A 23,647-nucleotide genomic window follows, 5' to 3' on the forward strand; every position below is an offset into this window, starting at 1 on the left:
CTTAAGTATATAACTGAATTTTATGCCCCATATACTGAGTCTCATTTCTTAACATTGAAAGAACCATGCCCAGAGATGTAGCATACCAAATAGTGCTATTGTTAAATGGCTAGGTTCCCAGCTATCTAGACATCCCTTTTATTAGTAAATTGCCACCTTTTTTCCTGTGACCACTGTATTTTTCCATAGATGCTAGGGTTTGGGTTCATATATATCAAGGATATTTTAATATAGTGGGACAGAGAAACGGAAAAGCACTTAGGAGGCAGAGGAGTTTTTAACTGAAGGGTAAGATTGCCTCAATTTCTAACATTGTCATTTGTGTACAGACAAAAAAAGGGGTGAAAAGGAAAGCAGATACCACCACACCTACCACCATTGACCCCATTCATGAATCACCTTCACTGCCCACGGAACCCAAATCTACAAAGCTGGGCCCCCGTCGGGAAAGTAGCCGCCCAGTAAAGCCTCCAAAGAAGGATGTCCCAGATTCCCAGCAGCATGCAGTAGAGAAGAGTAATAAGGTGTCAGAGCAATTAAAATATTGCACTGGCATCATCAAGGAGATGTTTGCCAAGAAACATGCAGCCTATGCTTGGCCTTTCTATAAACCTGTGGACGTGGAAGCCTTAGGCCTGCATGATTATTGTGATATCATCAAGCACCCAATGGATCTGAGCACAATCAAAGTGAGTAATTGTTTTAGGTTACTGAAGTATGTAGACTATTTGAGTGGGGAGAAGTAGGAACTTGGAACTAGGGCATTTCAGAATCATGTTTTTTACCTGTTGAGAAATTCTTTCTTAGTAGAGCTGCAGTTATACAGATAATGTTGTCAGTGGCAAACTTCTGCTTCTATTACTTAACCATTTTGTTCTCAGGAGCCTTCCTAGATTGGCCTAATTCGATAATATGGCAATAATGTTCACCCTTGACATTTTCTAGTCCGTGGATAGTTATGCATAAAGTTGATGAAATTTTCCATCTTGACATTTGTAGCTTGCTTGGCCCAGTTTCATTTATAAATTTTATTGTTATAACTGCCAGCTCCCCCTGCTGGGTATTTCAGATAGCTGACCTGTATGACAAAATAAAGTGCCACTATTTTGCTGATTTATCAGTTAATATTTTGGTCAGGTTTTTCTCTCTTTATTGAACACTGGACATCGAAAAAGGTGTAATTCTTTATTCTCATCTCTTGGTGAGATGAACTGACTTTGGTAGTGCTTCAGTAATATGTCACAGATAGCTCACATTTCTTTCATGCTTATAAGACAGGTAAAGAGCTCTCTTCAAAAAAGCCATGTAAGCTGACCTTGCACATTTGTTGCCATGTCCATTTTACAGTTAAGGAAACTGAGATGTTTTAATTTGCTCTGGATCATACAAGTAAGTAGTCAGTGTCAGAGCCAGGACTCAAACTCAAGTCCCTTTAACTGCAAGTCTAGTATTCTTTCCACTATGTTAACCTCTTCCAAGTATATTTCCTTTTCATATACTTTGGATTATTTGACTTTGCCCATGCTCCTAAATCCTTGCTGGGAGTTTTTGTTAAAATGAACAGCATTATTTCCATTTTATAGATGGAAAAACAGGTACACCAAGATAAAGAGACTTGCCTGTAGTTGGATAGCTATGTAATGGCCAAACTAGGACTTACAACTCATATTTTCTGACTTATAAACCAGTTGTCCTTGTGGGGTGCTCTCCATTCATCCATGGTTCAGGAAGTAATTAGCCAAAAGCATTACTCTCCTGAGCAGCTCAGAACAGTGTTTCAGAGCAAGTGTATGGCAGATTAGTGCCAATCCAGTTGTCGTCTTCAGTTGATGCTTCCTCTTACTATTGGAAATGCAAGTGCAGACTACTAATATTAAGTATCAGGATAATTTAATAGGCGTTCTCCATGGGCACATTAAATATGTACTAGAAAGTGGCATACTCCCTCTAAGCCATCCTTCCCAATAAGTCTCAGTGGTGTGCGTGCGCACGTGAGCATGTCTGCCTGCCTGTCTGCCTGTGTTCACATACTATTAATTGTAACATATTTCCTTCTAGTCTAAACTGGAGACCCGGGAGTACAGAGATGCTCAGGAATTTGCTGCAGATGTTCGATTGATGTTTTCCAATTGTTACAAATACAACCCTCCTGACCATGAGGTAGTAGCCATGGCACGTAAATTACAGGTGAGGATTTTAGGGATTGTCACATTAATGATTTTCCCTCTTTAAATAAACAGCTAAACTACTTGGAAGCTGAATTTTAATTACTATACTCATAATCAAGAAGACTTCTTGTGAGTTTGAATGTTGTTTCTTTTTTGCCATGTTGATTTAGAATAGAGAGAATGAGAGAAAGCATGATGTAGTGGGAAAGATTGAATTTAGAGTTTGAAGACATGGGTTCAAACCTGAACTCAGCTGCTCTAACACTTGTGTGACCTTGAACAGAACACTTCACCTTTCTAGACTTCAGTTTCTCTGTCTGTTAAGTGTGCGAGTTGTGCTCGATGTCCTCTGAGGTCCCTTCTTTAAAATCATTACCCTATGAAATGGAAGATTTAGTAAAGGTCAATATGTGCTGAAATTTAACAAAACTGATAGAGACTTGACCTCGTTTATATTTAATGGATTTGTGGGTGGGAGAGTGGGATTGAAGTATAATCGTTACTAAATTTGACTCTTTGAATCAGTATTGAATCATCCCTTCAAATTGGGTCTTTACAGAATGATTAAAGTTTAAAAAAGACAGAGTAGAGCGATAACATGTGTATCTTAAGTCTAGATATCTTTTGTCTATTGGCTCTTCTGCTCATATTCAATTCAGGATAATATCTAGAAGAGGGGCCTGCTAGAGCACTGGAGTATTTGAAATTTTTACAAAGACAAAGCAGAATTACTCCATAATCATTGCAGTGTTTCCTTATAGTCACATTTAAAGTCCTCAAATAAAGCGAGGTAGATTTGCCACATAGGTGCATGTGCATTCAGTCTTCTGTTTAGCGGTGAACTTCTCAGCATTTAGTTAAATTGGTTCTTCAATGACAAATACTTCGTCTACTCCAGTGGTGTGAAATTCAAATAGAAATGGGCCACCAAATTATACCTAAGAATCAGATCCAATATGAAGACCTAAGGGTTTTGACTTAGAAAACCCTATGTTTTCTTGTATTTTTTATTTTTAAAAAATATTTACTTTTATATTTTTAACTGGTTCATCAACAGTCTGGGAGTATTCTGGGTCAAAGTATGTGTTTGATGCCTCTGCATCAAACTTGAGTTAGACTTGAGTCTATTGATGGGTCCTTGCTAGAAGCCTTTGTACCTTAATACAGTCAGCCAAAGCTTAGGTTGATTTAGACTTAGTTACTTTGTGTCGTCATAAAAGCATTTTATATTACATACATAGACAGTTCTCACTTTTATGTAAATTCACGTTACAAAAATTCAACTTTATGTAGAGTTCTGAAAGAAATCTGCATCCTTATTTTATTAATAGTACAGTACTGTGCTCTCTCTGCACTTTTGCCTCAACTCAGCCACCCTCTCCCTTACCCCCCAACCCCTCCAAAAAAGGGCAGAAAAACAGACAGAATGGAGGCTTGGCTGGAGCTCTCTGGCACCAGGAGAGGATACCAGGATACCTTTGTCCTACTCCACCCACCTGCCCATGTGTCCAGCCCCCACATATCACTGGTCCTTTCTTGTCTCTGTGTCTGGCCCCAGCCCCCACATGTTCTCTTCCTGCTCTCATTTCTCTGTCCTTGAACTGTGTGCCAGTCCCAACCCTCCATGGGCCCACGGCCCCTTTCTTGCCTGTCTCCCTCCCTTCCACTTAGTAAATCGAGAACTCTGTGTGTGTGTGTGTGTGTGTGTATCTTTAGCAGAGGACCCCTTTATAATCATTTATGCTGTTGATGTGTAAACGTTATATACTGTATATTGTGTGCGTACACTGTGTAATGTATAAACATATGTGTTTTTAATTATTAGGAATGAATAATTAACTTCTACCTGTCGTTAAAATTCCTATTATATTACAGTGGTTTACCCCTTTCCTGTTTGTTCATTATACTTATATTTTTTTAAAAAAGTAATTTAATTTCTTTTTATTGTTAAAGCACTGATTTTCAGTCTTTTTTCAGTATAGTTGGGTGAGTCCATGGTCATACACCCTTTTTAGTGATGTCAGTTTCTTGGCTATAGCCTACCTAGACCTAAATTCACAAATTTCCTACTTAGTTATACACACACAGAGAGATAGTGTGGTGTAACGGAAAGAATGTATGGAATATTCTGCTTTTAAGGCTGAAGCACTGTCCTAGAGGTCTTCTAAGGTCCCTTCCAATTCTGATCATATAAAACAGAACTTTATCTGAGTGGAACTTGACATAAAGAAGGTAAGGCTTTGAGGCTGTTTTTTACAGGTAGAATTCCTGTGACTTGTATATTTTTTCTCAGACGTTAGTACTTTTTTACCTTGATCATTTATATTCCTCCTCTGCTTACTTTTTAAAGGAAAAAAAATGACACACCCTGGATGTTTAAATCCTTAAAGTCCATGGCAACTTTTAATAATTTTCCTTAAGGTGTAGTAGTTCTTTCTAGATCACCTAGTTCAAACACTCATTTTACAGTTGAGGAGGCCCAGAGAGGTTAAGTAATTTACTCATAACAGCCAGGGTTTAAACCCTTCTTCTGATCCTAAAACTACCACTCTTCATTAAATCCTGTGGCCTTCCAAAGGCTGGTGGAAAAAATATAACAGAACTGGGTAGCCACCTGACCCCTAGGACTAGTGGAAAATAGGTTTTAGTTTTTTGAGTGCCCGCATGTGCATGCCCCCCGCCCCCGGTTTTTCACCTTGGTCTGGGAACCTTCTATCATCTGGGTGGTAGTACTAGTATGACCATTTTCCCAGCTACTTCTGGCCCCATCCCTTCTCCTGGAAGCCTGAGGTTACATATGAAGCCTCTCTGGATATGTAAGGGAAACAAAAGAAGGATTTAGACAGTGTTGAGTTGCCTTTCTTTCATGCCTTTCCAGTTGCACTGATTTTGCTGTTAGTGATGTTTTTACTGACTGATTTAAACTCTAGGTATATTCAGGAATTATACTTGAAAATATTAAATAATTTTAACATTGCTTCATCTCTTCACCCCACAGTTTGGAGCACTGTAAGGATCATGTGTCTTATGTCTCTTTTTAATTTGTCCAAACTTCTCTATACAAACCAGTTATCTAGCTTTTATATTCTTAGAGAGACCAGTATCATCCATCCTATCCCCTACCACCTTCTTTAAGAAAGTCATCAGGGGACTTAGCTACTTTTTTGTTTGCTTTTTCATAGGAGTAAAGAATTGCCCTTCCCCCTTTTCTATTTCTTGAATCTACATAAAGTATCTTATTACTTAGCAGAGTTCTTAGCTGATTTCTCTTAGAAGCAATTGCAAATGACTTATTTTAAATCTACAGTACATATAGTTTTAATCCAGTTTTTATTAGCTCTTTTTTTATGAAATGTATTTTTTTTCATTGCAGTATGATCTCTAAGGAACCTTCTAACTCTAAATCCTCTTATCTTTCAGATAATAATCCAGAACCTGCCCCTTCTCTTTTCAAATGAGTTACTTTAAGGCCTTAGAGATTAATTTACATGTCAGTGGTCATGTAGCTACCAAGGGAGTTCTAGAACCCATATTTTCTGATTTCCTGGCCCATTGGTCTCTCTTACGGCATTGTGTCATTGCAGATTGCCTTAGTCCAATTTCATCCTTGGATGAGGAGAAGTATTTCCATTCTTCATTTTTAAGTATCATTTCCCTTATAAAGGAAATTTTAAAAACAAAATACAAATTATTTGTTTCCTATTTTAGTGACATTTGCTGGATTATTTGCTGTTACATGGAACTCTTCATGTGCTGGACCAGCATGATTAATCAAGAACTGGTATTCCTGGACTACCTTCATGCCTTTTTTTTTTTTTCCTGAACAGGGTTATTAGAATGCTAGATCAGTGGAATTCTATATGGAGAGTATACCTAGATTTTTTATTAATTTTTTTAAATTTATTTTTGCCATTAAAATTTTTTTTTAATTTTGAGCTCCAAATTCTCCTCCTTCTAGTCCTTTCCCTGCCCATTAATAAGGCAAGCAGTATGACACTCATTATACATGTGAAGTCATGTAAAACATTTCCATGTTAGCCAAATTGCATAATAAAGAAGGTGAAAAAAGTTTGCTTCATTCTTCACTGAAGAATTCATTAGTTCTCTTTCTGGAGGTGGATAGCATTTTTCATCTTCAGTCCTTTGAAATTGTGTTGGAACATTGTATTGATCAGAGTCGCTACCTTTTTCACAGTTTATGGTCACTATAATATTGCTGTTACTATGAACACTGTTCCGCTGATCCTGTTCATTTCACTTTGCATCAGTTCATTTAAGTCTTCGCAGGTTTTTCTGAAACCATGCTGCTCATCATTTCTTACAGCACAATAGTAGTTTTCCATCACAATCACATGTTCTTAGCCTATATTAAGAGGCATAATGTACATGTTGTTGTTAGCAGGTGCCATATCACTGCTAGGTGTTATCATCATCATTATTATTTATTGTTACTTTCATTATTATTATTATTATTATTATTAACTTTCAATTTGTCAATATTAAGGACAAGTTACAAGAGCTCATGATGTTTTGGAATGGGAACTCCCTTTAATATTGGAGATCACTAACCTTTTAATAGGTGATTGTTGAGAGTTGATATGACCAAAAAAGAATTGTCACTTGGTAGAATAAGAGGGCAATCTAATGAGCAGCATCTGTAAACTTAACTTGTTTCTCCAGTGACGTCTATACCTTCCATTTTTTTAATGTACTTTATTATTCTAAACTTTATTTACACAGCAGACCACAGAAAGAAAATTCTTTATGACAATATGAGTCTCCATTTCATACTGCTTGTTTTTAATTATAAAAGAAAACTCTATGCTTTGCTTTCAAAACTGTCATGCTTTTCTATGCTTCCTTCTGTTCTCTTTCCATTTTCAAAAATACTAAAATTGCAACACCACCACCTTTTTGGGTATCAGTATTCTCATAAAAAAAAAGAACCCCTTTGTTACAGATAGCATAATCAAACAAAATAAATCCACACAGCCATGTCCAAAAATGTTTATCTCTTCATGAACCTTGTGTCCATTTCCTCTCTGTCAGGAGGTGAGTAATATGCTTTATTATAGGTTTTCTGGAGACGTGGTTGGTCATTGCATCGATCAGTCTTCCTGCAGTCTCTATTTTACTTTCTCTTCTAAAGAAAGTAGTTTTTCTTTATAATGTTGCTATCCTTTTACAAATTCTTCTCCATAGTCTGCTCACTTGACTTTGCATCAGTTCATACTTTCCTGGATTCTCTTTAAAATATTTTTATTACACGTGGCACAATAATACTTTATTACATTTATATCCCATAATTTCATCAGTGATTCCCTAATTGTCTAAGAAATGATTTGATTACATTCAAGGTGTTTGTTTCACTTTTCCTTTGTCAGGAACAGGAATTCTTTTTTGCTTATTTCTGTTCCCTCTGTGCTGTTACACTGTGTGTGTGTGTGTGTGTGTGTGTGTGTGCGCGCGCGCATGTGTTCAATCCACCTTTGACCAGTTTGTATAAAAGTAAAGTTCATCTAATACCTACCTTCTTCCATGTTTTGTGTACTCTTCGCACCCAAATATTGAAAAGCAGGGAGTTTTGCTCCCTTCTTCCTCCTCTCTCTACTTATACCGTCCTTTCAACCTTCAGAACAAAATCAATCTGCTCCGTATGACCTGTTTTTCAAAAGTACAATTCCCTGAAAACCCTTTTAATACATTAAAGTTTTGGAGGAACACTTACTTCTTTTCCTAGTATCAGATGGTAGTACTATATTAACATTTAGCACCTTCTAATTGCTCAAATAAATTTTCCTTTTTAGGTTTCTCCAGATTCTTATATTTCCAGGCTTTTTCTCCCTTTTCATTAGAATTTCTTGAAAATTCCTTTAAAGATCCATCTTCTTTCCCCCCTGGTAGAATTATACTCAGTTCTTCATGATGTTATTATTGATTGTAAATCTCTATTTTTGGCTTATTGGGATGTTGTCTTCCAAGACTTCCTCTCATTTATAGTAGATACTATTAGTTCTTGTGTGGTCCTAGCTTTATGTTTTTTTGTTTGTTTTGGTATTTGAATTTCTCTTTTTTCCTCGTTTCCCCTTCATTCTTCCCTCTTCCTCCTCCTTTTCAATATTTTCTCTTTGTGGGAGCTTTGGATTTTATCTTTTATCCCTGGGACTTTTCCTTTTGAGGTTCTCTTCACAATGTGATCCTATCTTTGCTGTCTTGTTCTAATATTTCTAAGCAGTTTATCTCCCTTTTCATTTCTTCTAGGCATTCTAGTCCTCATGGGAATTCCAGTTAGTTGTTTTTCTGTTTATCTTCTCCTTGAAGTTTTTGGAGGGTTTTGTTGTTGTCATTCAGTCATTTCAGTCATGTCCAAGTCTTTGGGACCTCATTTGGGGTTTTCTTGGCAAAGTTACTGGAGTGATTTGCCATTTACTTCTCCAGCTAATTTTGCAGATGAGAAAACCGAGGTAAACAGGATTTCCCAGGATCATGCTGCTAGTAAGTAAGTGTCTGAGGTCAAATTTGAACTCAGGTCTTCTTGATTCTAGTCCTGGTTCTCTATCCACTGTACCACCTAGTTCATCTCTGTTGGAGGATTACTCACTCCTGTTTTTTTTAATTCTCTAGATTTGCTAAATTTTATATATTAGTGTTTTCTTTAATTTACTCATTTCTCCAACATTAGTTGGTGAATTGGAGCCATATGCCAGGACTGCCTGTGTGCTTCTGTGTGGACTACTCAGCTTAACTCTGCCCTGGTCTGCTAAATTCCTGTGCTTACCTCTACCTCCTGGGGTTAGGCTCCCCCTGGATCTTTAGATCCTCTCATGTATCTTACGACAGAATGTTTGAGATTACAGAGCCCCAGAGCCTGTACTATCCTAGTCTGGCCACTATTTTCACCATTCTCTGGAACTTCTAAGGTCCCTATTCTGGGGGCTTCTCAGGGGCCACCTCTGTTCTTATTGCCTCTGAACACAAAATTTTGCTAATAGCTTTTCTTTCCTATTGCTCTCAGGCTTCTCTCTGACTTCTTGTGTGCTTCTGGGGTAGAAGAAGTCACTTTTTGTAGTTTTTAGTTGTATTTCTTGGTCATTATTTAATCTAGTGCAAACTCAGGGTTTTCCTAGGAGGTAGATATGTTGGACTTGGTTGATCTTACTCTCCAGGAAGCCATTTTGGCCAGAATTCCTTTTAGATTTACCAGAATTTGTGCTCCATAGTCAGTCTTTCAGAGCCAAGTGATGAGCCATCAGAATAGTGCTTTAATGAAGGTGAAGGCAGATAACTTTGTTAAAATAATCTCAAAATTTCATTAAAACTTGCTCTCACAAAAGACCACATGAGTTAGTTACTTGTATACCAATGGATCTGTGATTTGATCGATATAGGTACTCCCTCTGATGTAGATCAACCCAGCAGCCCAGCTATATCTGCTTAACTCATATGACTCTTGTCCAGACCTTCCAGTAGGTTTTTCACAGAGACCCAGTATGGTACAGACTTGTTTATGTACATGTTCTTCTTGAGAGCATGAGCTACTTGAAGGCAGAGACTATTTAATATTTGGGCACATAATAGTGGTTGGTGTTTGTTGATTGTTTTTGGAGAAAGAGAAGGGAATTGAAGTATGCATAATTGTATTGTACAAATTCATGATTGGATTGGAAATTTTACCTGGAAATGGCTTTTACTCATAGTATGTAATTGCTTTGGCTCAGCATTCATATTCCTGTTATTCTTTGTCTCTTCCACTGCGGATTGTGGTATTTACTGCTGTTATCAAGTAAAACTGTCAGCTCTTCCTCAAACATGCTTTCCATCTTACACTAGAGTCTTGTTAGCTCTTATCATCTATGGAACTGGCAGCACTTCTAGCTGGACATGCTCACCAGGCCAGTAGACATAGCAATATACATCATTTCATAGTCTAGAAGTCTAAGTAGTCTTGACTAACTGCAAGCCCCTTTTGAGCTGCAGAAGATACCACTGCTGTTATCTGCCTTTCATAGGCTTGGAAGATGAACCAGCAAAAATTATTTGTTCTCTCCAGGACAGAGTTGACTTAGGTGGAATTCTCAAATAGATGCTTGTAATGGCAGAGAGTCTTTTTTAAGGCCCATAAATATAATCTATAGTTTCTTTTGGAGTTGTTAATTTTCAGTATACCTCTTGCATGTTTCTTTTCTGGTTAATAATTGACAATATTTGACTGTTCCTCACATGATTATTCTTTCTTATTCTTATACATACTCTTTCTGAATACACCTGAATGTCATTACCCATTTGGAGTTTTATATGAATGTTTTTGCTTCCTTAAAAAAAATTTCAGGCAGAAAATCAAGCGAGAAAGCTGAGAAGAATTGCTGTTTCTGGATGCTTTCATACAAGACTGGATAGGGAGCAACTAGGACCTCTCTCTGAATTGAGTGGCCTGACAGGCACTTATTCTGAAAAGGAACCAAACAATCGAGGTCAGAGCTTTGGTGATGGAGTTTGTGCTTCATTCAAGTTTGGCTCTCAGCTGGAAGAAGAATTAAACTTAACTCTGCACAGCTCCAGAGGAAAAAACTAGGACCAATAGGTAGACATTACAAGGAAACAGATTTTGAGAACTTCCTATCAATTATCATTTAGAAATGAAGTGCACTGTTTCAGATAATGTTTTTCCCCATCGTTGAAGGCTTTCAATCACTATTTGGGGAGATCCAGGCTTCACGAATTGGTCAGGAGAGCAGCTGAGAGTCTTTGATCCAATAAAAAGTATGGCCATCCCATTCCTTTGCTATGTCACCATCCATTGCTATTATGCACTTTTCAGCTCCCCATCCTGAGACTACAGTGGGGGAAATGCCCTTCTTCTAAGATGACAGTGTGACCAGAAAATCAACCCCTTTCTCTCAACCTCTCTGCACTCTGTTTATCTGAGTGATTTACTGGATTTATGAGAGTGCCCCTACAGAGATGGAGTTGTGGTCTACCTCTTATATCAGCCAAGTCAGCTTGGTTCCAATTGCAGAGCTGTTATTGCTGGGATGAGGTAAGCACAGAGCACAGCTGGATTCTTCCGCTCCCAGCAATGTTAGCAGTTCAGGTACTGACTCTCCAGTTTCCAGGTGTGTTGTGTGATTTTTTCTTTTAGAGTGTATGAATGAACAGGAACAATACAAAGCATAAAGATGCCACCTACAATGGGTGTTTGGGTACAATTTTCTCTTAGAATCTCAGGGTTGCAAAGGTTAAATCTTCTCTTTCAACTTTCCATTAATGTCTAACAGATGATCGTTATTCAACCTCTGCTTAAATACTTGAATGACAGGGAACCCACTCTCTTTTTAGGCATTCCATTCCATTTTTGACAAGCTTAATTACTAGAAGAGAAGCAGCAAAGAACACTAGACTTGGAGCCTGGAGAAGAGTTGGATTCAAATCCCATTTCTAATACTTGTTAACTAACTTCTCCCAATCTAAGATTCCTTGTGTCAAATGGTGATTACTGCCTGTACTCAGAGAGTCATTGTGAACAGATTGCTTTGTAAATGTTAAGGTATTATAAGTCAATCTACAAAATTAAAGGTATAAACTTCAACCAAGCAGAGACAAAATTATCTCTGTTTGACTATGGCATAGTTGAGTGTTTACAAAACCCTAGAGAATCACTAACTGAAGAGGTTAATAGGTTCAGCAACTTAGCCAGAAAGGAAATTAGTCCATAAAATTCTTCAACATTTTTGTACAACACAAGCAAAAACTAGGAAAGAATTGAGGAGAAAATTAGCTTCAAAATAAGTAAAAATATGCAGTAGTTAATTTACAAAGCTATATACTTGATTTATATAAATACAACTAACTACAAAATATAGGAATAAAGGAAAGATGTAAGTAAGAGTAATTTAATGTATATTTTTGGGCCATGGTAATATAATACTATCTAAATTATTTTATCTATTTAGTGCTGTGCCACTCAAATTACACTATAGAATTAGTCAAAATACTAAAATTCATTTCAAGGAGCAAAATGTCGAAAATCTGGAAAGAGTGAGAATGAAGAGGGCATATCATTTTCAGACTTCAAACTTTATGTTATAAATTAGTCATCAAAACTAATACTGCTTTAGTTTTAAAAATAAAAACAGAAAATTGGTCAATGTAAAAAAAGTAGATAAACAAGAAACAGTTAACTGACCAAGAAATTGAAAACAGTTGCCTAGTGTTGGAACTCCAAAGGCCTTTGGCAGAAATTAGATTTAAATCAACATCTTAAATTGATCTTAAATTGAACGTGCAACTTGAAGTTAAAGAATTTCAAATTTTACTATTAAAAATTATTTCAATTACATAAAGTTTTCGCATGCATCATTTTGATGAAGTCAGATTTAAATGAGGAGTGGTAGAATGGAGAACATATAAGTAATAAAAGTCTGCTATCCAAATTATATTGGTATGGACTTGAGACATATATAATATGAGCCATTCCCCATAGATATATAAGCAAAGGTATGAACTGATTTCAAAAGATTGCAAACACTCAATGACTACATGAAAATACACTCCATCTCACAAATTAAGACAACTTACCAGTTTCATATCACACCATGCAAATTGTCATAGAAGACAAGAAAAAAAGTAGGATCTGTCATTGTTGGTACAGCTAAGGAAAGACAAGCACCACGATGAACTGATGGTACAACTGAGGAGTGAATCACCCATTGTGGATAGAAATGCTGAGTTATATAAGAAGAGCTACTAAACCTTCCATGCCTTTGACCCAGTGGTCCTATTGCTTGACTTATACCCCCCAGGCATTTAAAGATACAAAGGTCCATTTATCAAAATATTCAAAGCAGTACACTTTAAATAATGTTCAAAAAAATGAAACAAAGTAATTGCTTTTTGATTATAGTCATAAAAACATTGCTATAATAGAATATTACTGTGCAGTGAGAAGTGAACTTAAGGAATTCATAAAATTTAGAATGAACAAAAACAACGTATGTGTACACACTTGCCACAACAATGTAAATAAAAATTCCACTAAAGGACATTGAATGATGAATACTTGGAAAAACCATTAATGTTCCTAGAGAACCAATAATAAAACATACCATCCCTCTAGAGGCAAAGCACTCTTCTAATGGAATATTTTATATATTATCTTATGTGGTCGCTATGGTCTGTTGTGGAGGTGGGATGTAAAATTACTATTACAAGTTAATTTTTTTAAAAAATGAAGACACCGTAGATATGAGAGCTGCCAAAAAATCTGCTGCTTTATAATATACACCCATTGTTATCATTATCATAAAATGTTAGCACTGGACCCTGTATTCCCAGTGGTGTATATGCTATAGCAGATGCTACTAAATGATGAGGGACTATTTAAGTATGTACCCTGATGATTGACTCTGTGTCTGCCATTCAGTATATTTTGTATATATTTAGATGTGTATGTGTTCTCTCCCCTGAGAGAATGTAAGCTCTTTGAGGGGAGGGGCTATTCGGTTTTTGTCTTTGTATCCCCAGCACAGTTCTTGGCACATGCTTGGCACATGCTGGTTGATTGATTCAGCCCCTTCATTTTACCAAGGAATACACTGAGACCCTGGGAGTTTAAACTAAGATCCCATGCTGACTTATTGCCAGAGCTAGAACTAGATCCACAGGTGTTCTGACCCCATCTAATGCTCTTTTTCAGTATACCCCACTAGCTCCTACCAGATATTTTCGACAGTTTTTTTTTTTTTTGCTTCCATTAGCCAGGGATGCCAATATGGGAAATAGAAGCTAAAGTTTAAGGAATCGAGGCAGTTCCAGGATGCTAATAAAGTACAGGAACATGTCAGGAAGGAAGCAATTTAGTTCTGTAGTATGTTCAACGTGTCCTTCTTAGTTTGCATTAATTGATACAGATGGATATAGACAAATAAATTGCTGGTAAGTAACCTCATGGAAACTGAGAGAGCAAATTAGCACATTTTTTTAAGTGAGTCCAAAATGAAATATGAGACAGAAATTAAGAACAAGAAAAGATTGCCTGTGGGCTATAGCTAGAATCCATTTCTTCTTTAATGTCCTTGCTTTGGTGTGAGGAGTTTCAAAAAACTATTCCCAGGTGATTCTGTTCTCCATCCTACTCTTGGCCTGGTCCTCAACCTTGCCTTTCATTTTAAAAGAGGATTTCATAGACTTCTTGATCTTCTGTGGGTACTTCTGTTAAGAGCAATGCTCACCACAGCTAGCTATTTGTACTTCTAGTTTATTGCCCTTGAGTGCAGATCCAACCCATTAATATAACTATTTTTCTCCTACTCAGGATGTGTTTGAGATGCGCTTTGCAAAGATGCCTGATGAGCCCGAAGAGCCAGTGGTTGCTGTGTCCTCCCCTGTGGCACCACCACCCACCAAGGTGGTAGCTCCACCATCATCTAGTGACAGCAGCAGCGACAGCTCTTCGGACAGTGACAGCTCAACTGATGACTCTGAAGAGGAGCGAGCTCAGCGGCTGGCAGAGCTTCAGGAACAGGTACTGGTATTCCATCTGAAGACTGCTAAGTGCTAGTTGAATGTAGCATTAATTCATGGGGTAAGGATGACACCAGAGTGAGCAGCTTCTAAATGGAGGGAGTTTTTTATTCTGTGAAGCTGTAACCGTAATGTTTCTTTCCTGTCTTACCATTTACGACATCTTTTGTGTACTTTACGGATTCCTACCCTGAGATCAACTAGGAAAGCCGTTCTCCTAAGATTTTTTTTAACCCTATTTCTTTAATTTATTTTCAGTTTTCAACATTCACTTCCATAAGTTTTAAATTTTCTCCCCCTTCCTCCCCAAGATGGCATGCAGTCTGATATGGACTCTACACATACATTCCTATTAAACACATTTTTACATTAGTCGTGTTGTGTAGAAGAATTATAATGAATGGGAGAAACCATGAGAAAGAAAACAAAAGAGAAGAGAGTCTGCCTTGCTCTGCATTCCTACTCCATAGTCCTTTCTCTGGATGTGGACGGCACCTTCCATCAGGGGTTTCCAAAAGTTTTAGGTCCTTGCATTGATGAGAAGGGCTAAGTCTATCAAAATCAGTCCTTATACACTGTGGCTATTACTGTGTACAGTGTTCTCCTGGTTCTGCTCCCTTCACTCAGCATCAGTTCATATAAGTCTTTCCAGGTTTTCCCGAAGTCCACCTGCCCCTCATTTCTTCTGGCACAATAGTATTCCATTACATTGATATACCACAACTTGTTCAGCCATTTCCCAAATGATGGGCATCCCCTCGATTTCCAGTTCTTGGCCGCCACAAAAAGAGCTGCTGTAAATATTTTTGTGCATGTGAGTCCTTTTCCCATTTTTATGATCTCTTTGGGATACAGCCCTAGAAGCAGTGCTGCTGGGTCAAAGGGTATGCACATTTTTATAACCCTTTTTTCTAAGATTAAAATGAGATCAATGGGAATGTCCTTACAAGTTAGGTCTGAGTGCTTCTTAGCTACACACTAAGTAGAGCCTTTTCCTCACAAGGTATACAGAATTCAAGTAGAACTCCTAGGTGCAACTTCTAGTGAGAATAGCATTTCCAGTGTAATGAAGACCAGGAAGCATTTTACCCTGGTTACCTGTGGCATTTCTGCTACCCCAGCAAAGACCCAGACCCATGTTTCTCTTAAACCTTCTAATCCTTTAAAGCTATGATTGACTTGCTACTCCATCTCTGCATCTACTGTGCACTGCATGTAGAAACTTTTTAGCCTTTGATGAGGACTACGAGAATTGTCATGCCTAATGCCAACATATTGTCTGCGTATTTGAAACTAATCTGACCTTTTAATTGCATATATATGTTCCTAATTTTCTCTGACTGTGTGGTCCTTTTAGGGAGAGTGATACCAACTCAGACCTCTTTGAGGATTTGCTAGAACAAAGCCTCATCCTCTTGAGGGGGAATGTAGTGACTCTCCTAGACTTATATTCCTCAGCCCAGTTCTTCTTGGAATGTCACTGTACTCTTTGGCTTTTGCCACTTGACTATATACAGTATACTGGGCTTCTTAATTATGCCACCAACTTCAGTTATTGCCTTTGGCCCTACTCATTTCTTTTGTTTTTTTTGTTGTTTTTTGCGTTCCTCATTTCTTGACATCAAACATGACCACCTATATTTTTAGACATCTCCACTGATTGTGCACAGGACTAGCACAGAGAGAAGAGCATATCAGGACAATATTTATGATAAGCCTCTTGTTTGTCTTTTAGCTCAAGGCAGTGCATGAGCAACTTGCTGCCCTCTCCCAGCCTCAGCAGAACAAACCAAAGAAAAAAGAGAAAGACAAGAAAGAGAAGAAGAAAGAAAAGCACAAAAAGAAGGAGGAACTGGAAGAAAACAAGAAATGCAAAGCAAAGGAACCACCTCCCAAAAAGGCAAAGAAAAGTAACAGCAGCAACAACAATGCCAGGTCTGTGACTTTGGCCACTGGGAAGAGCAGGAAGGGACCTGCCTTGAATCAGGAGAGCCATTGCTCACACAGGGTGGTTGATTTTCCAGACTCCCTTTAGTTTTGGAAAATTTAGCCAGTTTATTAGTTGTCTCTTGGCCCAGCTGAACCTTACTGAGGTTGACAGTTGAGGAAATCCCCATCAGCCCATTAACTATTAACTGCCTTCTCTATGAATACCTTCTAACCCTGAAATTCAGAGAGAATCAGAGGCTATTCCATGACGCCAGGTACAGAGGTCATGAGTTTGAGTGACCATTTGTTGTTTTTTTGGGATAATCTTTGTTTAAAGGTCCTGGTTGAACTAGATGTCTTTTGAGTTTCCTTCCAACTCTAATACTATAGTGACTACATATTGAGAGGATTCTGTAACTTGAGCTTTTATTTCATTTTTCATTTGCACACCTATTTGTCTTTGTTAATAAAAGAGTAGACAAAATTGTTTTTAAGAAATAGTAATTGATATACAGAAAAACCAGGGTTCACAAACTGAACCAGTCAGGTGGAGGTCTCTCATTAACTAGCCCTTCTAATCTCTTGAAGAGGCTTCTCCTGAATGGCTCTTAAGTGGGTTATCTTCCCCTGTTTAGTCAAGAAAAGAAGTTAGAGGTGAAGTACACTTGCCCGAGTGGGTGAACAAGCATAAGGTTCCTTCCAGCAGTCAATGTGGAGTCTATAGTGACAGTTTAAGATTGAACCCCTTTGGATGGTGTATTTGAGAAAACAGCTTCTATCAAAAATAGTCTGCTGCTTTTTTCTCTCCCTTGCCTTTTAACAATGTATCTTTTTGTTCTTAAGTAGCAAGAAGGAACCTATGCCTGTGAAGAACAAGCCCCCTCCCACCTATGAATCAGAAGAAGAGGACAAGTGTAAGCCAATGTCCTATGAAGAGAAGAGACAATTGAGTTTGGACATTAACAAGCTTCCTGGTGAGAAGCTGGGCCGGGTTGTCCATATCATCCAGTCCCGAGAGCCCTCACTGAAGAACTCCAATCCAGATGAAATTGAAATCGACTTTGAGACATTAAAACCTTCTACCTTAAGGGAACTAGAGCGCTATGTCACCTCATGTTTGCGAAAAAAGAGGAAACCTCAAGGTATCTTTTCTAGTCCTGCAGCTTTTCCTATCTGGAGTAACAGGCATGTAGAACAAATGGGGTCACAAACTGATTAGGCATTTGTTACCTCTACCAGCCAAGAGACAGTAAACTGGTGAAAATAATACTTTCAAGTCAGCTTGTGGGTTAACCTAATGACATTTTTTTATGTCTCTCTCTCTCTTTTCCTCTTTTGGGGTCTCCTTCCCCAGTGATTTTTTTCCCCCTTGCAGCCTCTTCAGATTGCCCTGTGTATTTGCAGGTGCATGCATCCCTATACATACCCCCAAGTGCCTGGAGATTAATAATGTACTCTGATCTTGACCATAAGTACTTCATTCTTTTACATGTTTTGGAGGGAGGGACTCTCTGGCAGTTGGATATTAATTGGCTACCCTTACTTAATTTTTTCAGTATGCGTCTTCTCCTCTACCCAGAATTTTTTAATTCAGACTCACTTCTGGGCTATAAATGCCCTTCACAAGAAGTAGTCACCTGACAACCATTCAGCTATAAAAGAAGCCCCATCATATGGGCCATAGCTATGGTGGTCTGTTTCTCTGGGGCTTGATACATTTCCATTTGAACCCATTATTACAGCTGCATTTTGGTCTGAGTTATCTGTTAAACTTCCCTTTTAAGTGTGCTGCAAAATACCTTGCAACAGGATGGGTATCATGGGCAATATATGATATTGGAGCTACATCTTATGCAAGTTGCCCTCACTGTAGAAGTAATAGAAAATTAGGAATTCTAATGTTCTGTACCCACATTGCACTAGTCAATTCAGGAAGCATTTGTTAAGTGCTTTCTTTATGCCACCTAGGGGCAAGTACGTGGTGCCTGGATAAGCACTGGACTTGGAGTCAGAAAGACTCATCTGCCTGAGTTCAAATCTGGCTTCAGACACTCCTGTGTGACCCTGGGGTCTGTTTGCCTCAGTTCTCCATCTGCAAAATGAGCTGGAGTATTTTTGCCACAAAAACCCCAAATGGGTCCCCCAAATAGGTCAGACAAGACCAAAACAATAACAACAACGTATGCCAGCCACTGTGCTAAGCCCTGGGGGATACAAAGGAAAACTCCCTGAAAAGAACCCATTCCTTGCTCTCAAGAGTTCACAGTGAATTGTGTACAAACAAGTATGTGCTGTGATAACTTTTTAAAATGTTTCCTAAGGGAGTTCTTTGTTACTGTTTGAGTTTTTAATTTTAAAACCTCAGCATTTTGTTGTAAATATCTTAACTCAGACAGATCTTAATAAAGGCCAACAGAATGAACCTTCTGTCTCTCCTGCTCCCCCCCACAAAAAAAATTCTTGCTTAGACCCAGATTCGAGTTTATTATACACAGATTATCTTTGTAATAAACGTTAGTGTCTTGCTAGAAACTTGTTCCAAAGTTCAAATTCATGTGATGATAAAGACTCACAAAGACTGGGTTTGGGAGGTTAGATTTCCTTTACAAATAGAGAGCCAGGTTCTCACTTGACTTAACAGCTACAGGCCCTGCTCAGTGATTTCTAAGTTGATATTACCTAGAATCTGTGTCAGTAAGACCGCAGGAATTTAAAAGGTTCTCAATCTTACCTTTTCTCTATCTACTCAGTTAAAAGGAAACAAGCACCTTGCCCAGAATTTGACCTAACTACATTTTCCTCTGCTAGAAGAAGTAAATTGGTATAAAAGAGTATCAGGTGGAGTTAGGAAGGAATTCCTGGCCTCTGAAAATGCCTGGCTTTCTCCAATACAGAATCGGCCACCTTCTGCTCTTCCTAAAGTATTTGATGGAAGGAGGCCACTAACACAAAAAACTAAACTCTGTCTTTACAGTAACCTGTTAAAATTCCTGAATCTCCAATGAATAGGGAGTAGTTTGGAAAATTAGGAGAAATATTGCTTATCTACTTGGCCCCAACAACAATCACTCTAATCCAAACTGCAGCATATGAATTCAGTAACCATAACCTTAGCTGAAATTTCAGCTGCTCCTAATTTTCTCTAGATCTTCCAAGGCAATAGTGCCTTTAGGCTTATTGTTTCTTTTTTGGAGAATCATGCTTCTTTGCTAAGTAGTTGTCTGTGACTTGGTTGAAATACACCCCCTTCTCCACTTTCCTACCAGTTTATTTAGAAAGGTATATGTACACACAAAATTGTCTCCACCCCTATTGGACACTATTTTGCTATTTTCTTTTTGCAGCTGAGAAAGTGGATATGATTGCCGGGTCCTCTAAGATGAAGGGCTTTTCATCTTCAGAGTCTGAGAGCACCAGTGAATCCAGCTCTTCTGACAGTGATGACTCAGAAACAGGTTAGATCCAGCTTATCTGAAGGCTCCCAATCTTTTCAGCCCTGTTTATGTTCTATACAAATGTTTTCAGTACTAACTTGGTACTGCTTTTCAGAGGATGATGAGAGTGGAGCAGAGACAGTAAGTAAACTGTTAACTCTCTGTGTATTTCAATTCACCTATATATTATTTCCTATGCAAGGACATTAGAAACATGAGTTTCTCATCACAGCTTCCTGACAAATTATTTCTCCCAGCTGGCAACTTTTTTTTTTTTTAGACTAGAAACAAGAGACCACGTTTTAACCACCATGACTTATGCCATCCTCCATATTTGAGAGCTCCTAGATTCTGGTTCTTTGTTAGTGTCTTACTATGTGTTATCTTGGATAGATGGGGAAAATAATACATGTTCAACCTACCTCACAGAATCATTAGGAAATTTCTTTTGTCAGCCATACACTATATATGAACATGGGATTATCATCATCATTAGGGTAATGATCAAAGTATGTCTGCTGATTTTGTCAAGTTTGATGACAATGGTGACTTGGAAAATAGAACAAAACATTGATACTAGCCCTTTGGGTTGGGGGTGGGGGAGGGGGAGGGAGAGACTCCCATCATAAAATGCTTTTTAAAACTGGAAGGGCCTTTACAGATAATATTGTCTATACATCCCTGAATCCTGTCTCCTACCTCCTATCCCTCCATTTTATAGTGGATAAACTAAGGCCAAGAGAAAGTCAGTAGTTTCAGTAGGGATATGTGTATCAGGAAATGTTTAATAAGTGGCTCTGGTCTGGGTGGTTGATAGGGGGAATGTGTACTCACATTTTTAAATTTAATCTTCGTTAATATTTTCTCCATCATTTTATTAAGTCTTAGACATAAAACAAAACAATAAATTAAACCCTGAAAATTTAAAGATCAGCTCTCATAAGCTCAGCATACTACTGGCTTCTGATGAAATAGAAATCTGTTAATCAATTGGACGTGGATTCTGCCTTCATTCTCTTAGGTATTTGGTAGGCCAGCAACTGTCCTCATTTGCTTGTAACCAAGTGGAACAAGGTAGCCTCCATGGAAAAAGAACCTTGCGACTATCTCTAGGTCTAGGTGTTTCATGAAGTCCTCAGCCTAACTTTGGACATACAACTCAACTTAATGGCATGATGATAGCTGTCCCAACTTGTGAATTTTTCTTTCTAGATAATCACTACTATAAAATTCTTAATTTTGAGTAGTGTTTTTATTCTATTACTTTCTTTTTATTTTAAATACCATATAAAAATAGGATTTCCATTTAGTGTTGAATAGGAAAAGATTGTACGTCAAACTATGAATCTCTTATATAGAGCTTACTTTTTAAACATAGAATAAATTCAAGATGCTGCTATAAATTATTGGTACACAACTTCAGTGAAATTCTCATTACTTGCTGGACAAGCCTTCCCTTGTACCTCTATTGACTCCTTAGTTTATTTCAGATAAGATTATTTCAGACATTTTTCACCTCATCTCAACCCAAACCAATTCCCTGTACTAATGTAGATGACCTAACTTCTTGTTTCACTGCCATCGTTGAAGCCAGCAGATGTGGATTCTTTCACTTCTCTTTCATTTCTCAAACTTTCGTGATTACCTTTCCTATTCTCCAATTACAGATATCCCTGCTCTTCACTGAGGCTAGTTCCTTTGATTCGTTCCTTTCTGACTCTCATAGGGTCTTCCAATAGTCATTCCCTTTGTCTTGTTCTTCAATATCTTCTACCCCCGCTGGCTTCTCACCATCTGCTAAACTGTTTGTCCAAAACCTTCTGTATCTGGTGTCTCCATTTTTCACTACTCCTCCTCTTTTTAATCTCTTCTATTCCATTTTAATCCAACCCTACCATTTTACTGAAACTGCCCTGTGACAAAAATCATTTTTTCCTTTTCAGTCTCCATTCTGCTTGACCTCTGCTAGTCACATTTCCTGACTAGTAATAGGTCAAATCATCTGTTACTAGGACTATTTCAGTAGCCTTCTCATGGAACTCTCTGCTTCCAGGAGTTCCTCTTTCCTCCTCATGGATCTTATTATGAAACACTTCTAATGATATCATTCCCTTGCTCAAGAACTTTGACTTGTTGAAAATAAAATACAAACTCCTTAGCCTCACATTTAAGGCCCTCCACAATATGACTCCCACCTACCTTTCAGTCTTATTTCACATCATTCACTTCAAACTCTGTTGCAACTATATTGATAGCCGTTCCAAACTTAACATTCAGTCCTCCACCTCTGCATTTGAACAAGCCATGTCCTGTGCCCGCACACTACATTATCTCCACCTTTGTTGGGCACCATCATGGGAAGACTTCTCTCATCCTCCACTTCTACCCCTTCCATCCATTTGTTTCCTTGTCCTCTACTTATTTGTGTACATGCTGTATCATCCCCATGAAATGTAAGCTCTTTGTGAGGGCAGGCAGGGAGAGTTTGGTTTTTGACTCTGTATCCTCTTTGCTTGGCACACATAGAGGCTTTAAAAGTATTTGTTAACATGATAACCCCACCAAAATACCACATTTTCCTGCTTCTTGTATCGCCACTTCTCAGTTGGCTCCAAATCTTCTTTATACATGAACATGAGTGTTTCTCAAATTTCTGTCATCAACTCTTTTCTCATTTTCACGTTACCTTCTCAATTTCATTCACTCACTGTATCAGCTACCAACTCTATGCAGCCAAGTCCTAAACATAATTCTAATTCTCCTCCAGGAAGAGGTAGCTGGTGAAGCAGTGAAGAGAGCTCTGGGCCTGGAGTCAGGAAGACCTAAGTTCAAATCTAGCCTGATATACTTACTAGTTGTGTGACCCTGGGCACGTCACTCAACCTTAATCTGCTTCAGTTTCCTCAACTATAAAACGGGAATAATAGCACCAACCACTTCATAGGGTTGTTGTGATTATCAAATGAGATAATATTTGTAAAAGTGCTTAGCATAGTGCATGGTACATAGCAAATGTTATATAAATGCTTATTGTCTTCCTCCACCCCAACTTTTGAGGTCCAAACCTGCATATTCCTCAAGGGAAGTAGGAGGAGTGCAACAAATACCTCACATTCAACACATCCAAAACTGGGTTCATTATCTTTGCCTTTAAATCTGCATTTGTAGCTGGTTTTTCTCCAATTATATCTGTGGTAATACCTTTCACATGGCATTATAAAAGTAACCTTCTTTTCACCTCCAGTCAGTTACTAGCTTCTTTCTGTTACATGTTAACAGTATCTCTCAACTCCATCCCTTCTTGCCATTGTCACTACCCTAACAATGGTCCTCACATCCATCTCCTTTGATCAGTTACAGTAGCTTTTTCCAAGGTCTTCCAGCCTCCACTCTCAGGTCACTTCACACATTGAGACTTAGTTTCCACATCTTTTAAAATCAGGAGGTTATACTTTATTTATAAGGTTCCTTGCAACCTTAAAATATATGAATCGTTTTAGATAGCTTTTTTTTAATTAGATTTTTTATTTTTGGTTTACAATACTTAGTTCCACAACATTTTGAGTTCCAGATTCCCACCCCCACACCCTCCAACGG

General features: G+C 38.1%; 1 protein-coding gene across 2 annotated transcripts in view; it reads left to right on the top strand.

Annotated features, from left to right (window-relative positions):
• Positions 1–23,647, top strand: part of BRD4 (bromodomain containing 4) — a 198,497-nt gene that overhangs the window by 124,113 nt on the left and 50,737 nt on the right. Inside the window, exons 6-11 of one of the 2 annotated variants that reach the window (XM_036742378.1) lie at positions 330–689; positions 2,059–2,187; positions 14,479–14,688; positions 16,423–16,622; positions 17,460–17,758; positions 19,961–20,071. In XM_036742378.1, the coding sequence (XP_036598273.1) occupies positions 330–689; positions 2,059–2,187; positions 14,479–14,688; positions 16,423–16,622; positions 17,460–17,758; positions 19,961–20,071 (1,309 nt within the window). The remainder of the gene's footprint in view (positions 1–329; positions 690–2,058; positions 2,188–14,478; positions 14,689–16,422; positions 16,623–17,459; positions 17,759–19,960; positions 20,072–23,647) is intronic. The other variant, XM_036742379.1, reaches the window with a different exon arrangement.

This window comes from Trichosurus vulpecula, chromosome 1 (genome assembly GCF_011100635.1).
Source record: "Trichosurus vulpecula isolate mTriVul1 chromosome 1, mTriVul1.pri, whole genome shotgun sequence".
Taxonomy (NCBI): domain Eukaryota; kingdom Metazoa; phylum Chordata; class Mammalia; order Diprotodontia; family Phalangeridae; genus Trichosurus; species Trichosurus vulpecula.